This window comes from Neomonachus schauinslandi, chromosome 9 (assembly GCF_002201575.2).
Source record: "Neomonachus schauinslandi chromosome 9, ASM220157v2, whole genome shotgun sequence".
NCBI lineage: Eukaryota > Metazoa > Chordata > Mammalia > Carnivora > Phocidae > Neomonachus > Neomonachus schauinslandi.
In genome coordinates, this window is record NC_058411.1 from 26,523,676 (window position 1) to 26,543,098 (window position 19,423).

The window sequence follows — 19,423 nt, forward strand, 5'->3', positions numbered from 1 at the left end:
AGGCTCCCTCATTAACATCCCCACCAGAGTGCTGTATTTGTCACAACTGGTGAAACTACATTGATACATCAGCATCACTCCAAGTCCATAGTCTTCCTTAGGGTTCACTCTTGGTGCTGTACATTCTGAGTTTGAACAAGTGTAAATGACACGTACCCACCATTACAGTATCATACAGAGTAGTTTCACTGCCCTAAAAACCTCTCCCTTCTAACTAATCCCTAACAACAATAATCTCTACAGTCCTCATAGTGTTGCCTTTTCCAGAATGTTGACATTTTCCACTATGTCATATAGTTGGGATTAAATAATGTGTAGTGTGTGATTCTTCTTTCATTTATTAATATGCATTTAAGTTTCCTCCATGTCTTTTGATGGCTTGACAGCTCATTTCTTTTTAGTGTTGAGTAATATCCCATTGTTTGGATGTACCACAGTTTACTTATCCTTTCACCAACTTAAAGACATCTTGGTTACTTCCAAATTTTGGCAATTATGAATAGAGCTGCTATAAACATCCATGTTCAGGTTACTGTATAGCCATAGTTTTCATCTCCCTTGGGTAAATACCAAGGAGTGTGATTCCTGGATTATATGGTAAGAATATGTTTATTTTTCTAAGAAACTGCCAAACTGTCTTCCAGAGTGGAAGTATCCATGTTGCATTCTTATCAGCAATGAATAAGAGTTCCTATTGCTGCCCATCCTTACCAGCATTTGGTGTCATCAATGATCTAGATTTTGGACATTCTAATGGTATATGTGTTGATTTCATTTGCATTTCCCTGGAGACATATGATATGAAGCATCTTTCATATGCTTATTTGCCAACTGTATATCTTTTTGATGACTGATATGTTAAATTCTTTGGCCCAATTTTAAGTTGGGTTTTCCTATTCTTGAGTTTTAAGAGTTCTTTGTATATTTTGGATAATAGTCCTTTATCAGATATGTATTTTGCACATATTTTCTCCCAGTCTGTGGCCTGTCTTTTAATTCTCTTGAAAGTGTCTTTCATAGAGAAATTTTAATTTCAATCAAGTCCAACCTATCAATTTTTTCTTTCATGGGTTGTCTTTGGTGATCTAAAAAATCACCACCAAACTCAAAGTCATTTAGGTTTACTCCTCCTATGTTATCTTCTAAGAGCTTTATAGTTTTACGTTTTACACTTAGTTCTATGATCCATTTTAAGTTAACTTTTGTAAAGGGTATAACGTCTGTGTCCAGATTCAACTTATTTGCATATTGATGTCCAGTTGTTCTGGCACCATTTGTTGAAAATACTATCTTTGCAGGCGCCTCGGTGGCTCAGTTGGTTAAGTGTCTACCTTCAGGTCAGATCATGATCCTGGGGTCCTGGGATAGAGCCCCATATCAGGCTCCCTGCTCAGCAGGGAGTCTGCTTCTCCCTCTCCCTCTGCTTCTCCCCCCGCCTGTGCTCTCTCTCTCAAATAAATAAATAAATAAATAAATAAATAAATAAATAAATCTTTAACAAAAATACTATCTTTGCTCCACTGTATTGCCTTTGCTCTTTTATCAAAGATCAGTTGATTATATGAGTCTACATTGGGATCTCATTTCTGTTTCCTTTATTTATGCCTATTGTCTTTTTTGTCTGTTTTTGTCTTGATTACTATAGCTCTATAGTAAGTCATGAAGTCAGGTAACATCAGTCCTTCAATTTTGTTTTTTCAATATTGTGTTGGCTATCCTGGATCTCTTGCCTTTCCATATAAACTTTAGAATCAGTTTGTGAATATCCACAAAAAAACTTGCTGGGATTCTGACTGGGATTGCATTGAATCTATAGATCAATTTGGGAAGAATTGACATCTTGACAATATTGAGTCTTCCTATCCATGAACATGGATTATCTCTGCATTTATTTAGTTCTTCGATTTCTTTCATCAGAGTTTTGTAATTTTCCTAATATGGATCTTGTACACATCTTGTTAGATTTGTACATGAGTATTTTGTTGTTAGGGGTACTAATATAAATGGTATTGTTTTAAATTTCAAGTTTCACTTGTTTATTGCTGGTACATAGGGAAGCAATTGACTTTTATATATTAACCTTGTATCCTGTAACCTTGCTATACATATTAGTTCCAGGAGTTTGTTGATTCGTTCAGATTTTCTACATAAATGATAGTATCTTCTGCAAACAAAGGCAGTTTTATTTCTTCCATTCCAATCTGCGTATCTTTTCTTTCCTTTACTTGTCTTATTGCATTATCCAGGACTTCCAATACAATTGGAGAGAAGGGACATCTTTGCCTTGTTCCTGATCTTAGTAGGAAAGCTTCAAGTTTCTCACCATTAAATATGATGAAATATGTTAGCTGTAGGTTTTTTATAGTTATTCTTTATCAAGTTAAGGAAGTTCCCCTCTATTCCTATTTCACTAAAGGTTTTTTTTTTTTTTTTATCATGAATGGGTGTTGGGTTTTGTCTAGTGTTTCTTTTATATCTGTTTATATGATGTGATTTTTCTTCTTTAGCCTGTTGTGATGAACATGAACTAATTTTTGAATGTTGAATCATATCTTACATACCATCCCACTTGGCTGTGGTGCATAATTCTTTTTATACATTGTTGGATTCAATTTGCTAATATTTTGTTAGGGATTTTTGCATATACGTTCATGAGAAATCTGTAGTCTGCAGTTTTCCTTTCTTGTAATGTCTTTGGTTTTGATAATCAGGATAATGATGGCCTCACAGAATGAGTTAGGGAATATTCCCTTTGCTTCCATCTTCTGAAAGTGATCATAGGAAATTGGTATAATTTCTTCCTAAAGTGTTTGACAGAAATCCCAGTAAACCCATCTAGGCCTGGTGCTTTTTGTTTTTGAAGGTTGGTAAGTATTGATTTGATTTCTTTAATAGATACAGACCTATTCAAATTGTCTTTTTTTCTTTTATGAGTTTTGGTGTCTTTCATGTAACTGGTCTATTTCATCTAGGTTATCAAATTTGTGGGCAGAGTTGTTCATAGTATTCATTTGCTATCCTTTTAACGTCTATGGGCTCTTTAGTGATGTCCCCTCTTTCATTTCTGGTATTAGTTATTTGTGTAAAGAACATTCTTTTTAAGTTTATTATTTATTCAAGTAATCTCTACACCCAATACGGGGCTCAAACTCATGACCCTGAGATCAAGTGGCATGTTCCTCCGACTGAGCCAGGCGGGCACTCCAAGAATGTTCTTTTAATAAAACTTTTAATACCTAAAAAAAATGAACTAGATTCTCTCATGTCAAGTGGGTATTCCAGATTTGACCAAACTAATACTTTTTTTTTTTAAAGTGAGGGTACAGTATCAAACCTGTATTTTCCAGGATTATTCAAACTAGTATTAAAGATGTGTGATGTGAGAAAATATTTTCATAGCACCTGTGGATCCAGTCGTCATAATTCCAAACGGAGAAGAGAAAGAGTTGGAAAAAAGAACTTCACGATTAAGAGAGATAATCTTCTCAACTGAAAATTTAATTTCCCTACCATTGAAACACAGTACCTATTCCCAAAAGCTTAATAGTCTTGACCTATGTATGGCTACTACCTTGAACCTATTTTGCTTATCCTTATCAATTCCAAATTTATTCAAAAGACTGAATTCAAATGAGAGCAGCATAAAAAACTGGATTTTAAAGTACTAAGAAAAAGAATTTTTGATATCCCAGACATTAAGTTAGGACTCTTTCTAAAACATACATACAGATAATTATTAGGAGGACATAAAAGGAGAAATTGTTTCCCTATGGCCCAATAATTAAATTCTTCTGTATTTTCCCTGAAAATTTTGAAACTATGCCCCAAAAGGGCATTTACAAGAATGCTCAATGTAACATTGTCATGACAGTGAAAAGCTGTCACAAATAAGAGAAATAATCTGTTATGCAGATATCATGGAATACACACATACACACATGTATATTTATGTGTGTGTGTGTGTGTATACACACAGATAAAAGGGGTCTGCAGACAACATGTAAAGAATATCACTCATGTAAAAAAAAAAAAAAACTATATCCTTACAGGTACATATATATGTATATAAATGCACAGAAAAAGATTTGGAAAGCCACACACCAAAATGATAACAGTAATTATCTCCAAGATTTTAAAATATTTGTTGCTTAATGGGGTTTTAGTATCTGTAGTCTTTTTTTTTTAATAATGAGAATGAATGAATTCATATTTTATGGCTGGAATAAATTTGAAAAAGATAATGCCCCAAAACATACTTTAAGAAATCAAACATAGCAAAAGTATACCCACCTTGACACTGACAGGTACCAACAAAGAAGCTTTAATGACATCCATCCTCTTTCCCCAGTAGAAATAGTAGAAAGCAATGGAGAGTTATAAGGAGGACATTCTGGTCAAATTCACAGCTGGGTATGGCTGCTCAGCCGCTCTGCTTAACCAAAGGGAATTCTTGCTGTCTTCTTTCTCTGGGACAAGTGTGTGCACACTATTTAATTGTGCATACACAGGTGCTTACCTGCCATCTTGATGAATGGAGGCATGGAAAGGATGTCACCCAAGGAGGAGGCAATATACATGCATCCATGTGCCAGCAAGCAATGAACAAAAAATAACTTATTGCAAATTCAACATCAGTGTATTATGTATGTATTGCTATCTGGCTAAGTGAAAACAGAATTATTTACTCCAAAATATCAGTTACCAGGTACTGGTCAAAACATTTACATGCAATCTATGTAATATAACCTGATGTTTCCTCTCCTATGGACACTTTCTTTACAGTAATCATCTTTCAGATGTCTTTTATGATATACGTAAGAAGTCCCAAAATGATGGCCTGTAGGTAATATGTGGCCTCCAGCTGGCTTGATTTGCCACTACTCTATTGTCCTCATCATATTTTGAAAAGACTGCATCTCATAAAAATCCAGCTTTCCACTTTTATCTTCATCTGGTTACATCTGGTTTACCTTGCTTCATGGCAACCACTGTCTGGAGAAGAACAATCTCATTGAGATAGGGCAAGCACTCTGCATCTTCTCAGTCCCCACCATGCCCTACTCCCTCCCAGGCTGAGAGCCAGTTGCCATTATCATTCTGCTTCCACTGCTGATTTTCTCACAGTAGAGTTAAGAAGAAAATGAACACTTGTACTTTTATCTCTATCAAATGTGGGAAAAGTAAAGATACATAGTGTAGAATGTTTTGAGAAAAACTGGAAAGAGAACATTTTTCCCATGAGAATGAAGAATATTCCTACATGTCTAATTTGCAAACAAAGTATGTTCCTGATGAAAGAATAGAACATGCCATTATGGAACTACTGACCAATTCTCTCACTTATGTCTTCTTGTCCACAGCAGGCATTTGAACTTGTGATGCGTGGCTTATGTAACACTTATAGAAATGCCACCAACTGGAAGATACAGAGGGAGTGAAAAAGCAAACTCAAGAATTGGAGTACTGTGAATTACACATATGTTTACTTATATTAATTAACTTTATATTTAAATCCATCGTACCAAATCTAAATATGCTTGTTGAGCACCAGCTGTACATAACAGGTACTGCATATTAGGTGTTATAAGGATGGAAGAGGAGCAAAAATATAGTGCTTACCCTCCTCTAGGAGTTTGCATTTGGGAATGGGAAGGGATGGGGAAGAAGGACAAGACAGGCATATAAGTTACTCTACTAGAAAGATAAACTAAAAGGAGATCATAGATCTATGGACGGACACTTGCGTTGCTTCCATATAAATAATGCTACAATAAACACAGGGGTGCATACATCTTTCCTTTTTTGGGGGGGTAAATACCCAGTAGTAGAATCACTGGGTCATTTGATAATTTTTAGTTTTTTGAGGAGCCTCCAAAGTCTTTTTCTACAGTGGCTGCACCAATTTGCATTCTCATCAACAATAAGATGGTAATAATGTTGTTCGGTGACAGATGGTGACCACACTTACTGTGGTGAGCACTGAGTAATGTATGGAACTGTTGCATCATTTTATTATACACCTGAAACTGTGGATATTAATTCTACTTAAAAAAATTAAATACATGAAAGCCACATCCAAAAAAGAAAAAAAGAGAGATCACAGGACAAATCAAGCAAAACCCTGTGAGAGCTGGAAGGAGGGAGCAAACCAGGAGGATCAGGGAGAGCATAGCTTCAGGGAGAAAGGAGCATGTGAGCTGGGCCTTAAGACACAATTCCTAAAGGAAACGGGAAATTTGAGGGAAAGCTGAGGGTACAGTAAATCACACAGTGTGCCTGCAGTGTAGTGTACATGTGGTAAGAAGAGTGGAAGAGGAAGCTGGCAAAGTCGCTGGGATCATGTTACTGACAGACTTGACTGCCAAGCTGATGACTTGTCCTTAATAAGAGGGGTAATAGGGAACTTCCAAGTGAAAGAGGTTAAGATGCTTGTCATTGGAGCTAGAGCAAATAGGCTAGTTACATTACGTAAGAAATTACAAATTACAGAAAATAAAACGTAAAACATGATTTCCTTTCCCCTGTTCTTACACAATAATTACTCATCAAATTTTAAACTGTGATTAAAAAGAGGTATCAAACAACCTAACAAGTAACACATGCGACCCGAAGTGTATAGTTATACTTGTGGGAGTGCAAGGGAGATGGTTTCAGAGGTAACCAACTGAATTATATCGTTCCTGATATATTTACACGAGAATGTACTTCCAGGTCCACAGAAGTTAGAAAACACGCACATGTGCACATGCATGCAACACACACACTAGTGGAGCATTCACCACCCTAGAACTTATGAAGGCCTCAGAGAGAAGGGATCATAGTTAAGGGGAAAGAAAGTGCCAGGTGACCAGGAAACCCAAGTTCCAGCCTTGCTTTGCCACCAAGTAACCGTAGACTTTGAGCAAGTAATTTCTCTTCTTTCAGCCTTAGAAACTTCATCTCTGAAATGAAGGAATTTGACAGGAATGAGCCCTAAGGTCTTTCCAACTTCTTCTCTAAGTATCAAGAGTTTCAAACTGGCAGCCTTCAAGTCAGAAATGGCAGGCAAACTGCTCAGGCCAAAGCATTTGCAAAAAAAACGCAACCAACCAAACCAAAACCAAAATAAGTTCTTAGTGTCCAAACACTGATTTCACATAAAAACCCAGATTTTGCACTTTTCTCGAAAACCCAGAAAATCGGGCAACAAGCACCCACATCCCTACATGGCCACAGTCTGCTGTGGCTGAGCAGGCGCTGCCTCCCCTTTGACCAGACCTACCTTGTTCTCCAGCTTGCCAGTCTCCACCCTCTGACTCACTCCTTTGTTACCTGTCCAACTGAGTTAAGTGTGTGACTACTGCCACGCTCATGGGAGACATCTCCTCTATTCACTCAAGAGATACATGAGCCATGCACCGAGCTAGCTAGATGCTGTAAAAGAAATAAACATTAGACATACCTAAGAATTAGAACTCTCCATCAGAAATAATAGGTGTGAGAGGGATTTCAAGTTATGGTGGAAGAGATTACTTCAATTCTTGAAATACAGGAAAAGGATCTGCAATCTAGATCAATATTGTCAAAACAAGAATGTGCATATTTGGTAGAAAGTGTAAGCTTCTTAAGTAGAAGACTCAAAGCCAAGTCCTTCCCTATATAATAAATCATTAAATCTACAAGCTCTTCATAGGATCACAGATGCAAGGTCCTGCTGGCAGGCAGAGGGCTGTGCATAACTGCAGAAGCTCAGCTCCACTCAAGAGGATGCTCATTGACTATGGCTTAACGTGAAAGCAATGGAGCCTGAGAACAGAACCAGATCAGTCACTGAGGTGCATAAATATCCAGATACAGAGGACAGTGGCCTAAGGATTTAACTTTCAATCATGTGTGGATGAGGGACTCATCAGAGTCTCTGGCCCTCTAAGATGCATCATGATTCTTTGCTTTGTCAGAATCCTATCATGCAGGATTTTCCAGGAAATAAGATCTGCCTTTGTCATTTCATTATGGCATTTCTCTTGATAGTTCACCCCTCTGCTGTGCTGGCTCTTAAGCACCTGTCACCCTCTGAAGATGTTTATGTAAAGGATGCCATTGCTACTGTTCCTTCATTGCTAGAAATTAGGCAAGCACAGGAAGTGGCAAAGTGACGATGATGTATGAAATTCAAACTTTATAAGAGCAAAAGACAGCACGGATATCCATCAACAGAAACCTGGTATGTTAAATCGCATGATACGGTATTCTGCAGCTGTAAAAGGAAAAAGGGATGGAATGCTACTGAGCAATACAAAGGAACAAAGTACTGATACACACGACAACTTGAATGAATGCCAAGAGAATTACGCCATGTAAAAAAAAGGCCAAAAGTCTAATCCCAAAAGGTTACATCTTAAACGATTTCACTTATATAACATTCTTTAAATGATACAATTACAGAAATGGAGAACAGATTAATGGTTGCTCCTAGAGATGGGGAGGTGTATGTGGAAGATGGGGGTGGATACACAAACCTACACATGTGATAAAACTGTATAGCAATATACCTACACAATATATATTCCATGCCATGAAAAGAACAGAAATATAAGTGAAGCAATTGCTTAAAATTTTTCAGTAAAGCTCCTTATAATACAAAGGTACCTATGGGAAATTAGGGAGGGGGGGAGAGAGGAGGAGGAAAAAGGAGAGGATAGAAGAGAGAGGGAGAGAAGAGGAGGAGGGGGAATATTCCGAGAATGGGAATGTTCTATACACAAAATCTGAATGACCTCTAAGACACACTATTAAAAGAAAATGGAAAAATATGGTGGTTTGCGTAGCACTCTACCATTTGAATAAACAAAAACAAAAATGTTAATACTTAATGTTTATCCACAGAATTTTTCTGAAAGGAAACAAAAGAAACAGGCAACACTGGTTACCTCTATTGATGGGATGTGGGAGGCTCAGGGTTGAGATGGGAGACTTTAACACATAGCCCTTGAACCTTCTGAATTTTATACCACATGGATGTATTACTTATTCATAAAATTACCATTTTCTTTTTCAATATATGAAAATCAAAGCAAATCCATGCTTCAGCGTCTTCACCTTTGTACACACCTGTGGTCTGGCCACTGCTTTCTGTTATTACTTATCCCCTCTGGGTACTTAGTACTTAGCCTTTGTACCTAAGCCTCTTAAGACGCCATACTGGTTCTGAAGATCAGTTTCACAGCTTACCTGAAAATGCTTCTGAATTATTACTCTTCCAACACACACACACGTGCGCACACACACACGCTGCACTATTTCATATGACATAGCTCGGTCTATAGTAGCTGACTATAAAAGATGACAATGATCTTCAAGCCAAGTGAAAATTTTAGATTTCAAAAGCAAAAAAAGGAACAAGCCCAAAAGTAATAACGACGATGATGACAGCTACCAGTTTTTTACCTTTTACTCTGTGCTTGGTACTGGGCCAAGCGGCTGACGAGCGTCATCTCAATTTACTCCTCACAGCAACCTTTGCTAGGTAAGTTTTGTTACGTTCACTATATAGATGAGGAAATGGAAGCTCAGGCAGGTTAAATGATTTGCTTAAGGTCACATAACTTCTGAGAGAGGAACTTGAACTTGTACCAGGGTCTGTCAATACTAACAATGAGGAATCATTCTTCTGTGGCTTAGTAAAATTCACCTCAGTTTTGGTAGCTCTAAACTGTATCTGAAACAACCATACAGTCTCTTTGTAGCTGACAACTTGTTACTTTTACAGTCCTACCAATAAGCCAGGCTCTAGACACCAATATTACCAAAATACCTGCAATTTGCACAGTCAGCAAGATAAAATACTTAACATAAAAGCTGAGACACCTCCGAAGTAAGAAAACCTAGGTTGAAATTTTTAATCAATCCAATTCAGAATTTAATACTTGGTTTACCCAAACAACCACCAGAATTCTTTCACAAAGGAAAGAAATCCCACCAGAAAATTTAAGACTTTTGTCTCAGTCAATAAACTTCTGAATTAATCATTGTTATCTAAATCAAATATAACTTCTTGAAAATTATGTGCATCAAACAAGTGTCAACAAACAGACTACTGTGTATAATTTATGGCTTTTGATCTTGTAATCAGTCACAATGTATTTTGAATAGGCCAACTTACCCCTAAATAAAATATTTTCTAAATAGAAAAAATTTCTGCATCTCATCAAGCAGAGCTGAATCACTAAAGTGAGATTTTTCACATTTAGTTTAAAAGATGTGAAACATTAAAGATACCAGGAACTTTCCCCAACACCAGATTATTCTGTATTAAGACACAACACAGGATTTTAAATCAACTTAATGTGATTAAAATAAAAAATTTAAAACACATACCATGCAGTTTTCTGAGATAAGGGAAACAATGTTAATAAAACAACAGTAAAATGCTAGCAAATAAACGGAACCCAAGTTTGGTCTTCTGTATTCCAAGGACATCTCTTAATAAACTTAAAATATTTGTGTTATCAAGGCATTTTCTACCCATACTAAATTTCTCTAAGTTATCCTTGGGCTTTCTAGTCTATTCTCTGTCTAGTGGCAATGCAAATTCAAGAATTTTTTAATAGTCCCATTAGACTAACAAAGTCAAATATCAACTGACAGTCTCTATTACTTTCTTTTTGGGGACTAATCTTTTTTTCATTAATCTTCTTTCATTGAGATTATTTTGTTAGACCAACTTTCTAAAGTAGCCAACATTCTATGTTCATCCCCTAAGGTCATGTTAATCTGTATCTTCCAAAAACCAGCAGAGGCCATTTCTGACTCTGTTCCCTCTTCCCTATCCCCTTTGGTATAAGATCACAGACACAAAGCCATGGCTGCAAGGCAAAAATACGGCAGATTTAAAGTGATTCATGAGTGATTACCACTTATTTCATTGGCATTCTGAATACTGTTAGAACTTAAAAGGTTAAGAAAACTAAAGTAAAACATCCTCTATATGCTTCCATTGTCTTCTGAACTAGAGAACACATTCTGGAAATACTGTTTTTGTTAAGACCAGACATTTGGTAGATTCAAGTGGGTCTCTGTACAAACAATAATTCTATTGGCTATCTTGTGATGTACCTTCATTCAACATCATAAAAGCAGCTGAGAAAGATGGGTACATAGAAGTGTACTGTCGGCCAATAAGCAACGAGAGTAGCTTGTTAAATACTACAGACAGTGGAAGTTATCTAATGTAGGAAATTATACATTCAATATTGACTTGTTAATGATCTCAAAGCCTCTCACATGTAAACATTCAGAACTTCGAGAAGATAGAACAGAAAGTTGTTAGGATTCCCATTAGTCTTCAGTACTGTAATTTCACATTCTTGAACCCAAAGTTATACTATTTGAATGCTAATAAATATCATTTCTGGTCACACAGTACTTAATGTAGGTCATAAAATTAAAAGGTTTTTGTCCATAGCCCAAAAGTGAATATTTCAAAATATTCAAGCCTTTTGTGAACAAATTTACACTTGCTGAGTTGGATTACAAAGTGGAAACGGTGTTTGAGGAAGAAAGCTCCTGTCTTCTCTCATGTTAGAAAATGACGTTTTTTTCTTTGCAGAATGGAAAAGGGAAAAGAGGTTTTGTTGCTTTTAAAATGGAATGATATTTGGGTTTTAGCTCTGTGCATTTCTAGGTTCCACCTGGTACTATCCACGAGAGAGGAAATTCTGTGCAGAAGTCCATGCTTTCCAATAATGAGCAATCTGGCAAGAACCTGAAAACTTGACAGGCTTAGATGCTGCCTGCCAGAGGGCTGCACATCTCCGTACTCGTTCTCCCCTGCAATCTTGATGAAAACATCAACCATTCAAGTTTAGCAATAAGGCAACAAACTCCTGAGTTCTATGGAGTGCATCAGTTCTGCCCACCAGGAATCAAAGCCAGATGAGGGAAAAATCAAAACATAACATAGCATGAGGGGAGAAAGTGAAAAGAGGGAGGAACAACAAGAGGATCAAAAAAATAAAACAATAAACATCATGCTATAGAACTGATGTACTCCAGGGAACCACTGAATATTTGCAATTGTCTCTACTGGTCTTCAACACGCAAAGACAGAGAATGAAATCAGCTATCAAAGATCACTGAGCCTTCCTTGTGTTTACAATATGTGCTATGGAATCACTAAGCTATATAACATTCATCAGGAAAGAGATTTTGGGATGTTCGGCTAGCACGTAATTAGAACACACCATATTAAAAAAGCAATAAAAAGTAAAATTAAGAAAACAAGAGAAAGGGGCCCATGCTGTATAGCCCATGAATCTCATCGGCTTTATCGTGAAAGTTTATTGTTTTTAATCCTAGTACAATCAGCTACCAGTTACATACAGTAAAAAACAAAAACAGCCACAAAGCAATGATGATAGAGATAGTCTGTGACATTGTACAGCAGAGGAAATATTTTCTGTTGGAATCCTCCAGCAGACCCCCACCTGGCTTCAGCAGTTAAGCTATCACTCCCTCCCTCCCCAAAATAGTTAAAAAGAAAAATTAATGTCTTGCTTGGGTATAGCAAGATTCTAAGACCTCTTGGGGACACTGGAGAACTTTAAAAAAACTAAAGTGGTAGAAACAAAACAAAAACTGAAACGTGGAAGGCAAGGTGACACACAACGAAGCTCCATGAGGCCGTGGCTTCAGATCACCTCAAAGCGAACCACCTGGAAAGAAAAGAAAAGGCTGTCATACCACGAAACAGCATGCACAAAGTTCAGATGCCAGTATCTCATCACTCCACTCCTCCTCAAATCTACAGACTCCAAGCTTTTCTCAAGTCTTATATTAAGGGAGCCAGGTTGCAGGAAATTGCTCCCTTTTCCAACACCCTGCATTTAAATGTTGGCAAGTAGCACATACTTACTCTGTTAAGAACCAGAAAATAATACAAGAAGAGAAGCATTTTTAGCAAAGCATGCTGTCTCCTTTATCTCAAACCCTTCAAAACAACCACACAGTAGGCTATTTATATGACTGTGCAATCTTACCTTAGAGGAACAATGACTCCGTTCAAAAACTAAGTATCATATATATTTGGTTCGATTGAGGGCTTTTTCAGCCAGGTGACCACTTTCATCTGTGATCTTCTCCCAATCAGTCTGTCCGACCACAAAACCTATGGCCCTTTTCCTATCTGCGTCCTTCTTTTCTTCCAGGTCTGCCCATCTCACCTAAAAAGAACACAGTGTTAGGCTGGGCTTTAGGAAAAATCAATATGCAACGAGCTTCTTCACTCTCTCGATAGTCTAAGGGGTAGGATAACTAATCTGAAACTAAGAGATAAAAACATTAGGCATTAACTGGGGAGAAGTGGAGAAAGCCATGTATCTTAAGTTACAGAAAGAAAATTCTCTGGTCAGTCACCAAGTCCTAACCCTTCCAGCTCCTGAACAGTTCAGCTCTCAGCTCAGTCCTGGCACCTCCATTTCCTCTGCCCCTCCTTTCTGGTTCGCCGATCTTATTTTTCCCTCTGCTTAGTCTTCCTACCTTACATGCTCACTCCCTCCAATCCATTCTGCCAGAGTGATCCCCAAATACACACTGTTGTGACTCTCACCTGCTTTAAATCCTTCCCCTGCCTAAAGAATAAAATCCAAGCACACAGGTCCCTCTGGATCTGGCCCTGTCTACTCTACAGTGGCATTTCTGGGCAGTGCCTACAGCCTTTTATATAAGCAGCACAAAATTACTTCTAGCTCTCAGAGCACACTGGGCCATTTACCATCTCTGTAATCGTGCATATACTAGTCTCCTTCCTGAAATGTCTTTGCCTTAACCCTGTTCACCTGCTGTGAGTCTAGTCATCAACCACTGCTTTATCTTTCTTGTTCTTTGCCAATCAAATAATTAATCAATCATTGCTTCCTTAGAGCTACTTCTGGATTTTGACATGTTTACTTTTGAACTTTCACACTATATTGCAATGATCTATTTATAGACCTGTCTTCCCTAACAGACTATAAATACCTTAGATCAGTGGACTTTTATTTATCTCTACACAATAAATATTTCTTAAAATCTAATCTTAGAAAATAGGGAGCCGGTATTACTATTTTCATTCATGAGATAAAGAGATGAAGAGATGGACTCAACTGCTGGCATTTATGAAAATACATAGATTTTAACTACAAATACATAGATCAGGGATATTTCCCATTGGTTGGTATTCTGATATTTTTAGAATGTAAGCAGATACATTTTGAATTTTAGTAACATATCAAACATAGAGTCTTATATTAACAATTAAAAAAATAAGCAGACATATTCTGCAAAAGTTGAAATACTTAAGGAGAAACTATGAAACTGTGGACATAGCACCAACGTCTACAGAGATTGTATTTTTTTTTTAAGATTTATTTATTTGAGGGGCGCCTGGGTGGCTCAGTTGGTTAAGCGACTGCCTTCGGCTCAGGTCATGATCCTGGAGTCCCGGGATCGAGTCCCGCATCGGGCTCCCTGCTCGGCGGGGAGTCTGCTTCTCCCTCTGCCCCTCCCCCCTCTCATGTGCTCTCTCTCTCTCTCATTCTCTCTCTGTCAAATAATAAATAAAATCTTTAAAAAAAAAAGATTTATTTATTTGAGAGAGAAAGAGCAAGTGCACACGTGGGAGGGGCATGGAGAGGGAGAGAATTTTTTCTTTCTTTCTTTCTTTTTTTTTAAAGATTTTATTTATTTATTTGACAGAGAGAGCAAGAGAAGGAACACAAGCAGGGGGAGTGGGAGAGGGAGAAGCAGGCTTGCCGCTGACAGGGAGCTCGATGTGGGGCTCGATCCCAGGACTCTGGGTTCATGACCTGAGCCGAAGGCAGATGCCCAATGACTCAGCCACCGAGGTGCCCCAGGACAGAGAATTTCAAGCAGACTCTGCACTGAGCATGGAGCCTGACATGGGGCTCGATCTCACAATCCTGAGATCATGACCTGAGCCGAAACCAAGAGTTGGACGCTTAACTGACTGCACCACCCATGCAGCCCCAAGACTGTATCTTAAATATAGCTTGTGATTTATTATCTGTGACAAGGAAAGAAAACCAGAGCACGCATACTCCATGTTCTTCACACTGGACATAGAAATGCATTACTGCTCTTAGAGGTACACTGACCTTCCCTATTATCATTTATAGGACTGGTAATGAAAGGACTAGGCTTCTCCAAAGAGCACCCACTTGGTCAAAGAGAAGATACGTAGTAATAGGAGTGGGAAAAATTGATAACACAACTCTTTAAAAAAAATTTTTTTTTAAAGATTTTACTTATTTATTTGACAGAGAGAGAGAGAAAACACAAGCAGGGGGAGGGGCAGAGGGAGAGGGAGAAGCAGGCTCCCCGCTGAGCAGGGAGCCTGATGCAGGGCTTGATCTCAGGACCCTGAGATCATGACCTGAGCCGAAGGCAGACACTTAACTGACTGAGCTACCCAGATGCCCCAACACCCAACTCTTTTTAAAGTAGATTTTTAGTGTGTAGAAAACCTAAATTTCCTTCATGGACTTTAGTTAAAAAAAAAAAAAAGCCTAAATCTTAAATAATGTGGCCTTTTGTATACAGAGATCTCTGGGCTTTCGGCTACATATTTATGCTCATTGTATTTATTTTGATAGATTCATACACTCTCTCAGTTGCCCTTGGGATCAAGGGGACACATTTTAGCAAAAGATGATTATGGTTAAGGAGGATGAAGGATGGACAGATTGTGGCCACTGAGGAAAGAAATGGTAACTAGTCCACAGTACATCCTTAGCACAGAGTTAAACATACTGGTCAATCTCACCCTGAATAAACTAAGAGCTAACTTTTAAGTCTGCAGCTTAAATTAAGTCTTTAAAACTCAGATAAAATAAAGAACATAGGATTAGAAGAAAAAGTATGTAATTTTTTTTAACAACTTTATTTATTTATTTGACAGACAGAGAGAGACAGGGAGAGAGGGAACACAAGCAGGGGGAGAGGGAGAAGCAGGCCCCGTGCCGAGCACGGAGCCTGATGCGGGGCTTGATCCCAGGACCCAGGGACCATGACCCGAGCCGAAGGCAGACACTCAATGACTGAGCCACCCAGGCGCCCCAACACCCAACTCTTTTTAAAGTAGATTTTTAGTGTGTAGAAAACCTAAATTATTATTATTATTGCTTATTTTTTAAATAAGCAATATGTTTTAGCATAAATGCCCACAATTTTAAGTTGAAATTAAAATATTTTGGAAACTACTGTATTTTGTTCATATCTCTAATATACACTGGTGCTACATTAACATTATTTATTTACATCTTGGACTCTCCACTTAAAGGTCTGCTCTTTAAGAGGCCTCATCCACAGACCTGACACACACTCAACACTGTCGAATGAATGAATGATTACCAAAACACTAAATATATCAGGGGCAGAATAATGACTTTCAACTTGAAATAGTTTCTTTCTTTTCTTTTTTTTTTAAGATTTTATTTATTTGACAGGGGGAGTGTGAAAGGGAGAAGCAGGCCCCCTGCTGAGCAGGGAGCCCGATGCGGGGCTCAATCTCAGGACCCTAGAATCATGACCTGAGCCGAAGGCGGACACTTAACGACTGAGCCACTCAGGTGCCCCTTGAAATGGTTTCTTTTCTTTTTTTTTTTTTAAAGATTTTATTTTATTTATTTGACAGAGAGAGAGAGAGACAGCTAGAGAGGGAACACAAGCAGGGGGAGTGGGAGAGGGAGAAGCAGGCTCCCGGCCGAGCAAAGAGCCCGATGCGGGGCTCGATCCCAGGACCCTGGGATCATGACCTGAGCCGAAGGCAGATGCTTAACGACTGAGCCACCCAGGTGCCCCGAAATGGTTTCTTAAATGTCGGTGTCTCTCCTAATCTTCCTAGAGGTGCTTTTACTGAGACTCTTTTCCCTTTTTTTTTTTTTTTTTTTTTTTGCCATTTATCTTAACCATTAAAAAAATGTGTAATACAGAAAAGTCTTGACTAACACTCAAAGGTTTGAGGTACATACGTTTCAGCCATTGTCACTAAAAATATTTCTAAAATGTGAGTCCCACAAACAAGGGAACTGCTCACGTTCCAGTCATCAAAGAAACACAAAGTCCACTTAAGCTACCATTTTATGCCCAACTAAGCAACTGAAAAATTTTTTTAAAAAGATTTTATTTTTTGACAGAGAGAGTCAGCAAGAGAGGGAACACAAGCAGGGGGAGTGGGAGAGGGGGAAGCAGGCTTCCCACCGAGCAGGGAGCCCGTTGCAGGGCTTGATCCCAGGACCCTGGGATCATGACCTGAGCCGAAGGCAGATGCTTAACGACTGAGTCACCCAGGCACCCCTAAGCGACTGAAATTTTTAAAAAATAAACTATATTTAAAAAATCTAGGGCGCCTGGGTGGCTCAGTTGGTTAAGCGACTGCCTTCGGCTCAGGTCATGATCCTGGAGTCCCGGGATCGAGTCCCGCATCGGGCTCCCTGCTCGGCAGGGAGTCTGCTTCTCCCTCTGACCCTCCCCCCTCTCGTGTGCTCTCTCTCTCTCTCTCTCTCTCAAATAAATGAATAAATAAAATCTTAAAAAAAAAAAAAAATCTAGCCATTTTGGTAAAATTCTAGTATGATCAACCCTACAGAACTACCTTTTTGTTATAGTGGACATTAATCCTAGGAACCTGCCTGGTATTTGTAAAAAACTCAATTATAGAGAAAGCAAGAGACCCCAGGAAAGGAACAGTTATGAATTCTGCATTCGTTGCCACCTGCAGGATCTCCTTGTTGTCTGGTGTTGATTTTGGTGAGTGGTTTTAGAGTTAAAAACTATTTGAAATGAGGATGTGAGGCAGGGGAGGAGAGTCAAAGATAAGCCACTTCAAAGAACTAGGATGTGGGGGTTAAGAAGATGGCAGCAAAGTAGGCTCGCCTTGGCCCACAAATAAAACTAGGTAACTATCAAATCATCCTAAATACCCCAGAAATCGATCTGAAGACTGGCGAACAAACTGCACACTAAAGGTAGAGAAGAGGCCACACTGAAGAAGGTAGAAAGTGTGGAAAGGCGGTTTGGGAGAGAAACAGATGGTGGCTGCTGTGGCCGGGAGGGAAGAATGAATCCCCATAGTAATTGCCTTGGAAAGCAAGAGGGGCTGAATTTCATGACTTCTGGCAACCAGCGGAGAGTTTTAAAGGTCAGCAGGCTTGGCTGGGAGAGAGCCCTGAGGGCATTGCCCTGCTCTTGGAGAGAAGGAAGGCAAACATACAGCATGGAAACAGCAATCTGAAGAGTGCCTGTGGCATACAGTGGGAAGGTTATTTGCTCATCTTGGAGCACATCCTGGAGAGACAGCATTCACAGAGAGAGAACCCTCTGGAAACAAAGGAACTGGCCAGTGCCATTTCCCTCCCCTGCCCCTTAGCATAAGCACAGGACTACCTGTGGGTATCAGCGCAGCACCAATACTCGCTACCTAACTTGCCTAAACTGAGCCCCCCAGTCCCGCCACCGCGTGCACTCTGCTGGAACTGCCTCTCCCACTCACACTAGCCTCAGTCCCAGTGAGCGGAAACCCTCTCCCAGAAGACTGAACCAAACCCTTGCTCATACTGCCATCTCCTGAGGAGGGAGTTTTGCAGAGCTTCAGTTCTGGCAGTGGTGGCGACAGGTCTCATTTCACAAACAGACCAGAGCACACCTAGTTAAAATGTACCACATTCAGGCCAGGGACCAAACACTGCCCACAACTGGCAAAGAGCCTCTGCGGATAACTGGCCTGAAGGATGAAATGACCAGGAAAAAAGAGCATATGCAGCATACACTCCCAGAACTGCCAGGCCCTGGGGAACAGGGGACACCACAGAACAGGGCACTACAGGACCTCTTCTTCATAAGGCCATTACCCTCAAGAATGAGAGATGTAGCTGACTTTGCTAACACACAGAAAGAGGCACAGAGACTTAGACAAAATGAGAAGACAGAAATTTATCTCAAATGAAAGAACAAGGACACAGCCAGAAATCTAAGCAAAACAGATATAAGTAACATGCCTCATAAAGAATTTAAAGTAATGATCATTAGATACTCACTGGACCAGAGGAAAGAATGGAGGACATCAGTGAGACCCTTAACAGAGACAGAGAAAGAATAACATAGCAAAGATAAAGAGTACAATAAATGAAATGAGAAACATGCTTGAGGGAATGAACAGCAGGATGGAAGAAGCAAAAGAACGAATTAGTGATCTAAGGAGACAGTAACGGAAAGTAATCAGGCTGAACAAAGGAGAGAAAAAAGAATTATGCAAAATGAAAACAGTCTTAGGGAACTCAGTGACTCTATCAAATGTAGTAACATTCTTATTATAGGAGTCCCAGAAGAAGAAGACAGAAAAGGGGGACAGAAAATTTATTTGAAGACATAATAGCTGAAAACTTCCCTA

At 39.0% G+C, this 19,423-nt stretch overlaps 1 protein-coding gene across 1 annotated transcript in view; it reads right to left on the reverse strand.

Annotated features, from left to right (window-relative positions):
• Window positions 1-12,104: 12,104 nt before the first annotated feature.
• Window positions 12,105-19,423, reverse strand: part of YLPM1 (YLP motif containing 1) — a 74,789-nt gene continuing 67,470 nt past the window's right edge. The window contains 2 exon segments of the mRNA XM_044917928.1: window positions 12,105-12,692; window positions 13,017-13,199. Of these exon segments, the coding sequence (XP_044773863.1) occupies window positions 13,053-13,199 (147 nt within the window). The 3' untranslated portion in view covers window positions 12,105-12,692; window positions 13,017-13,052.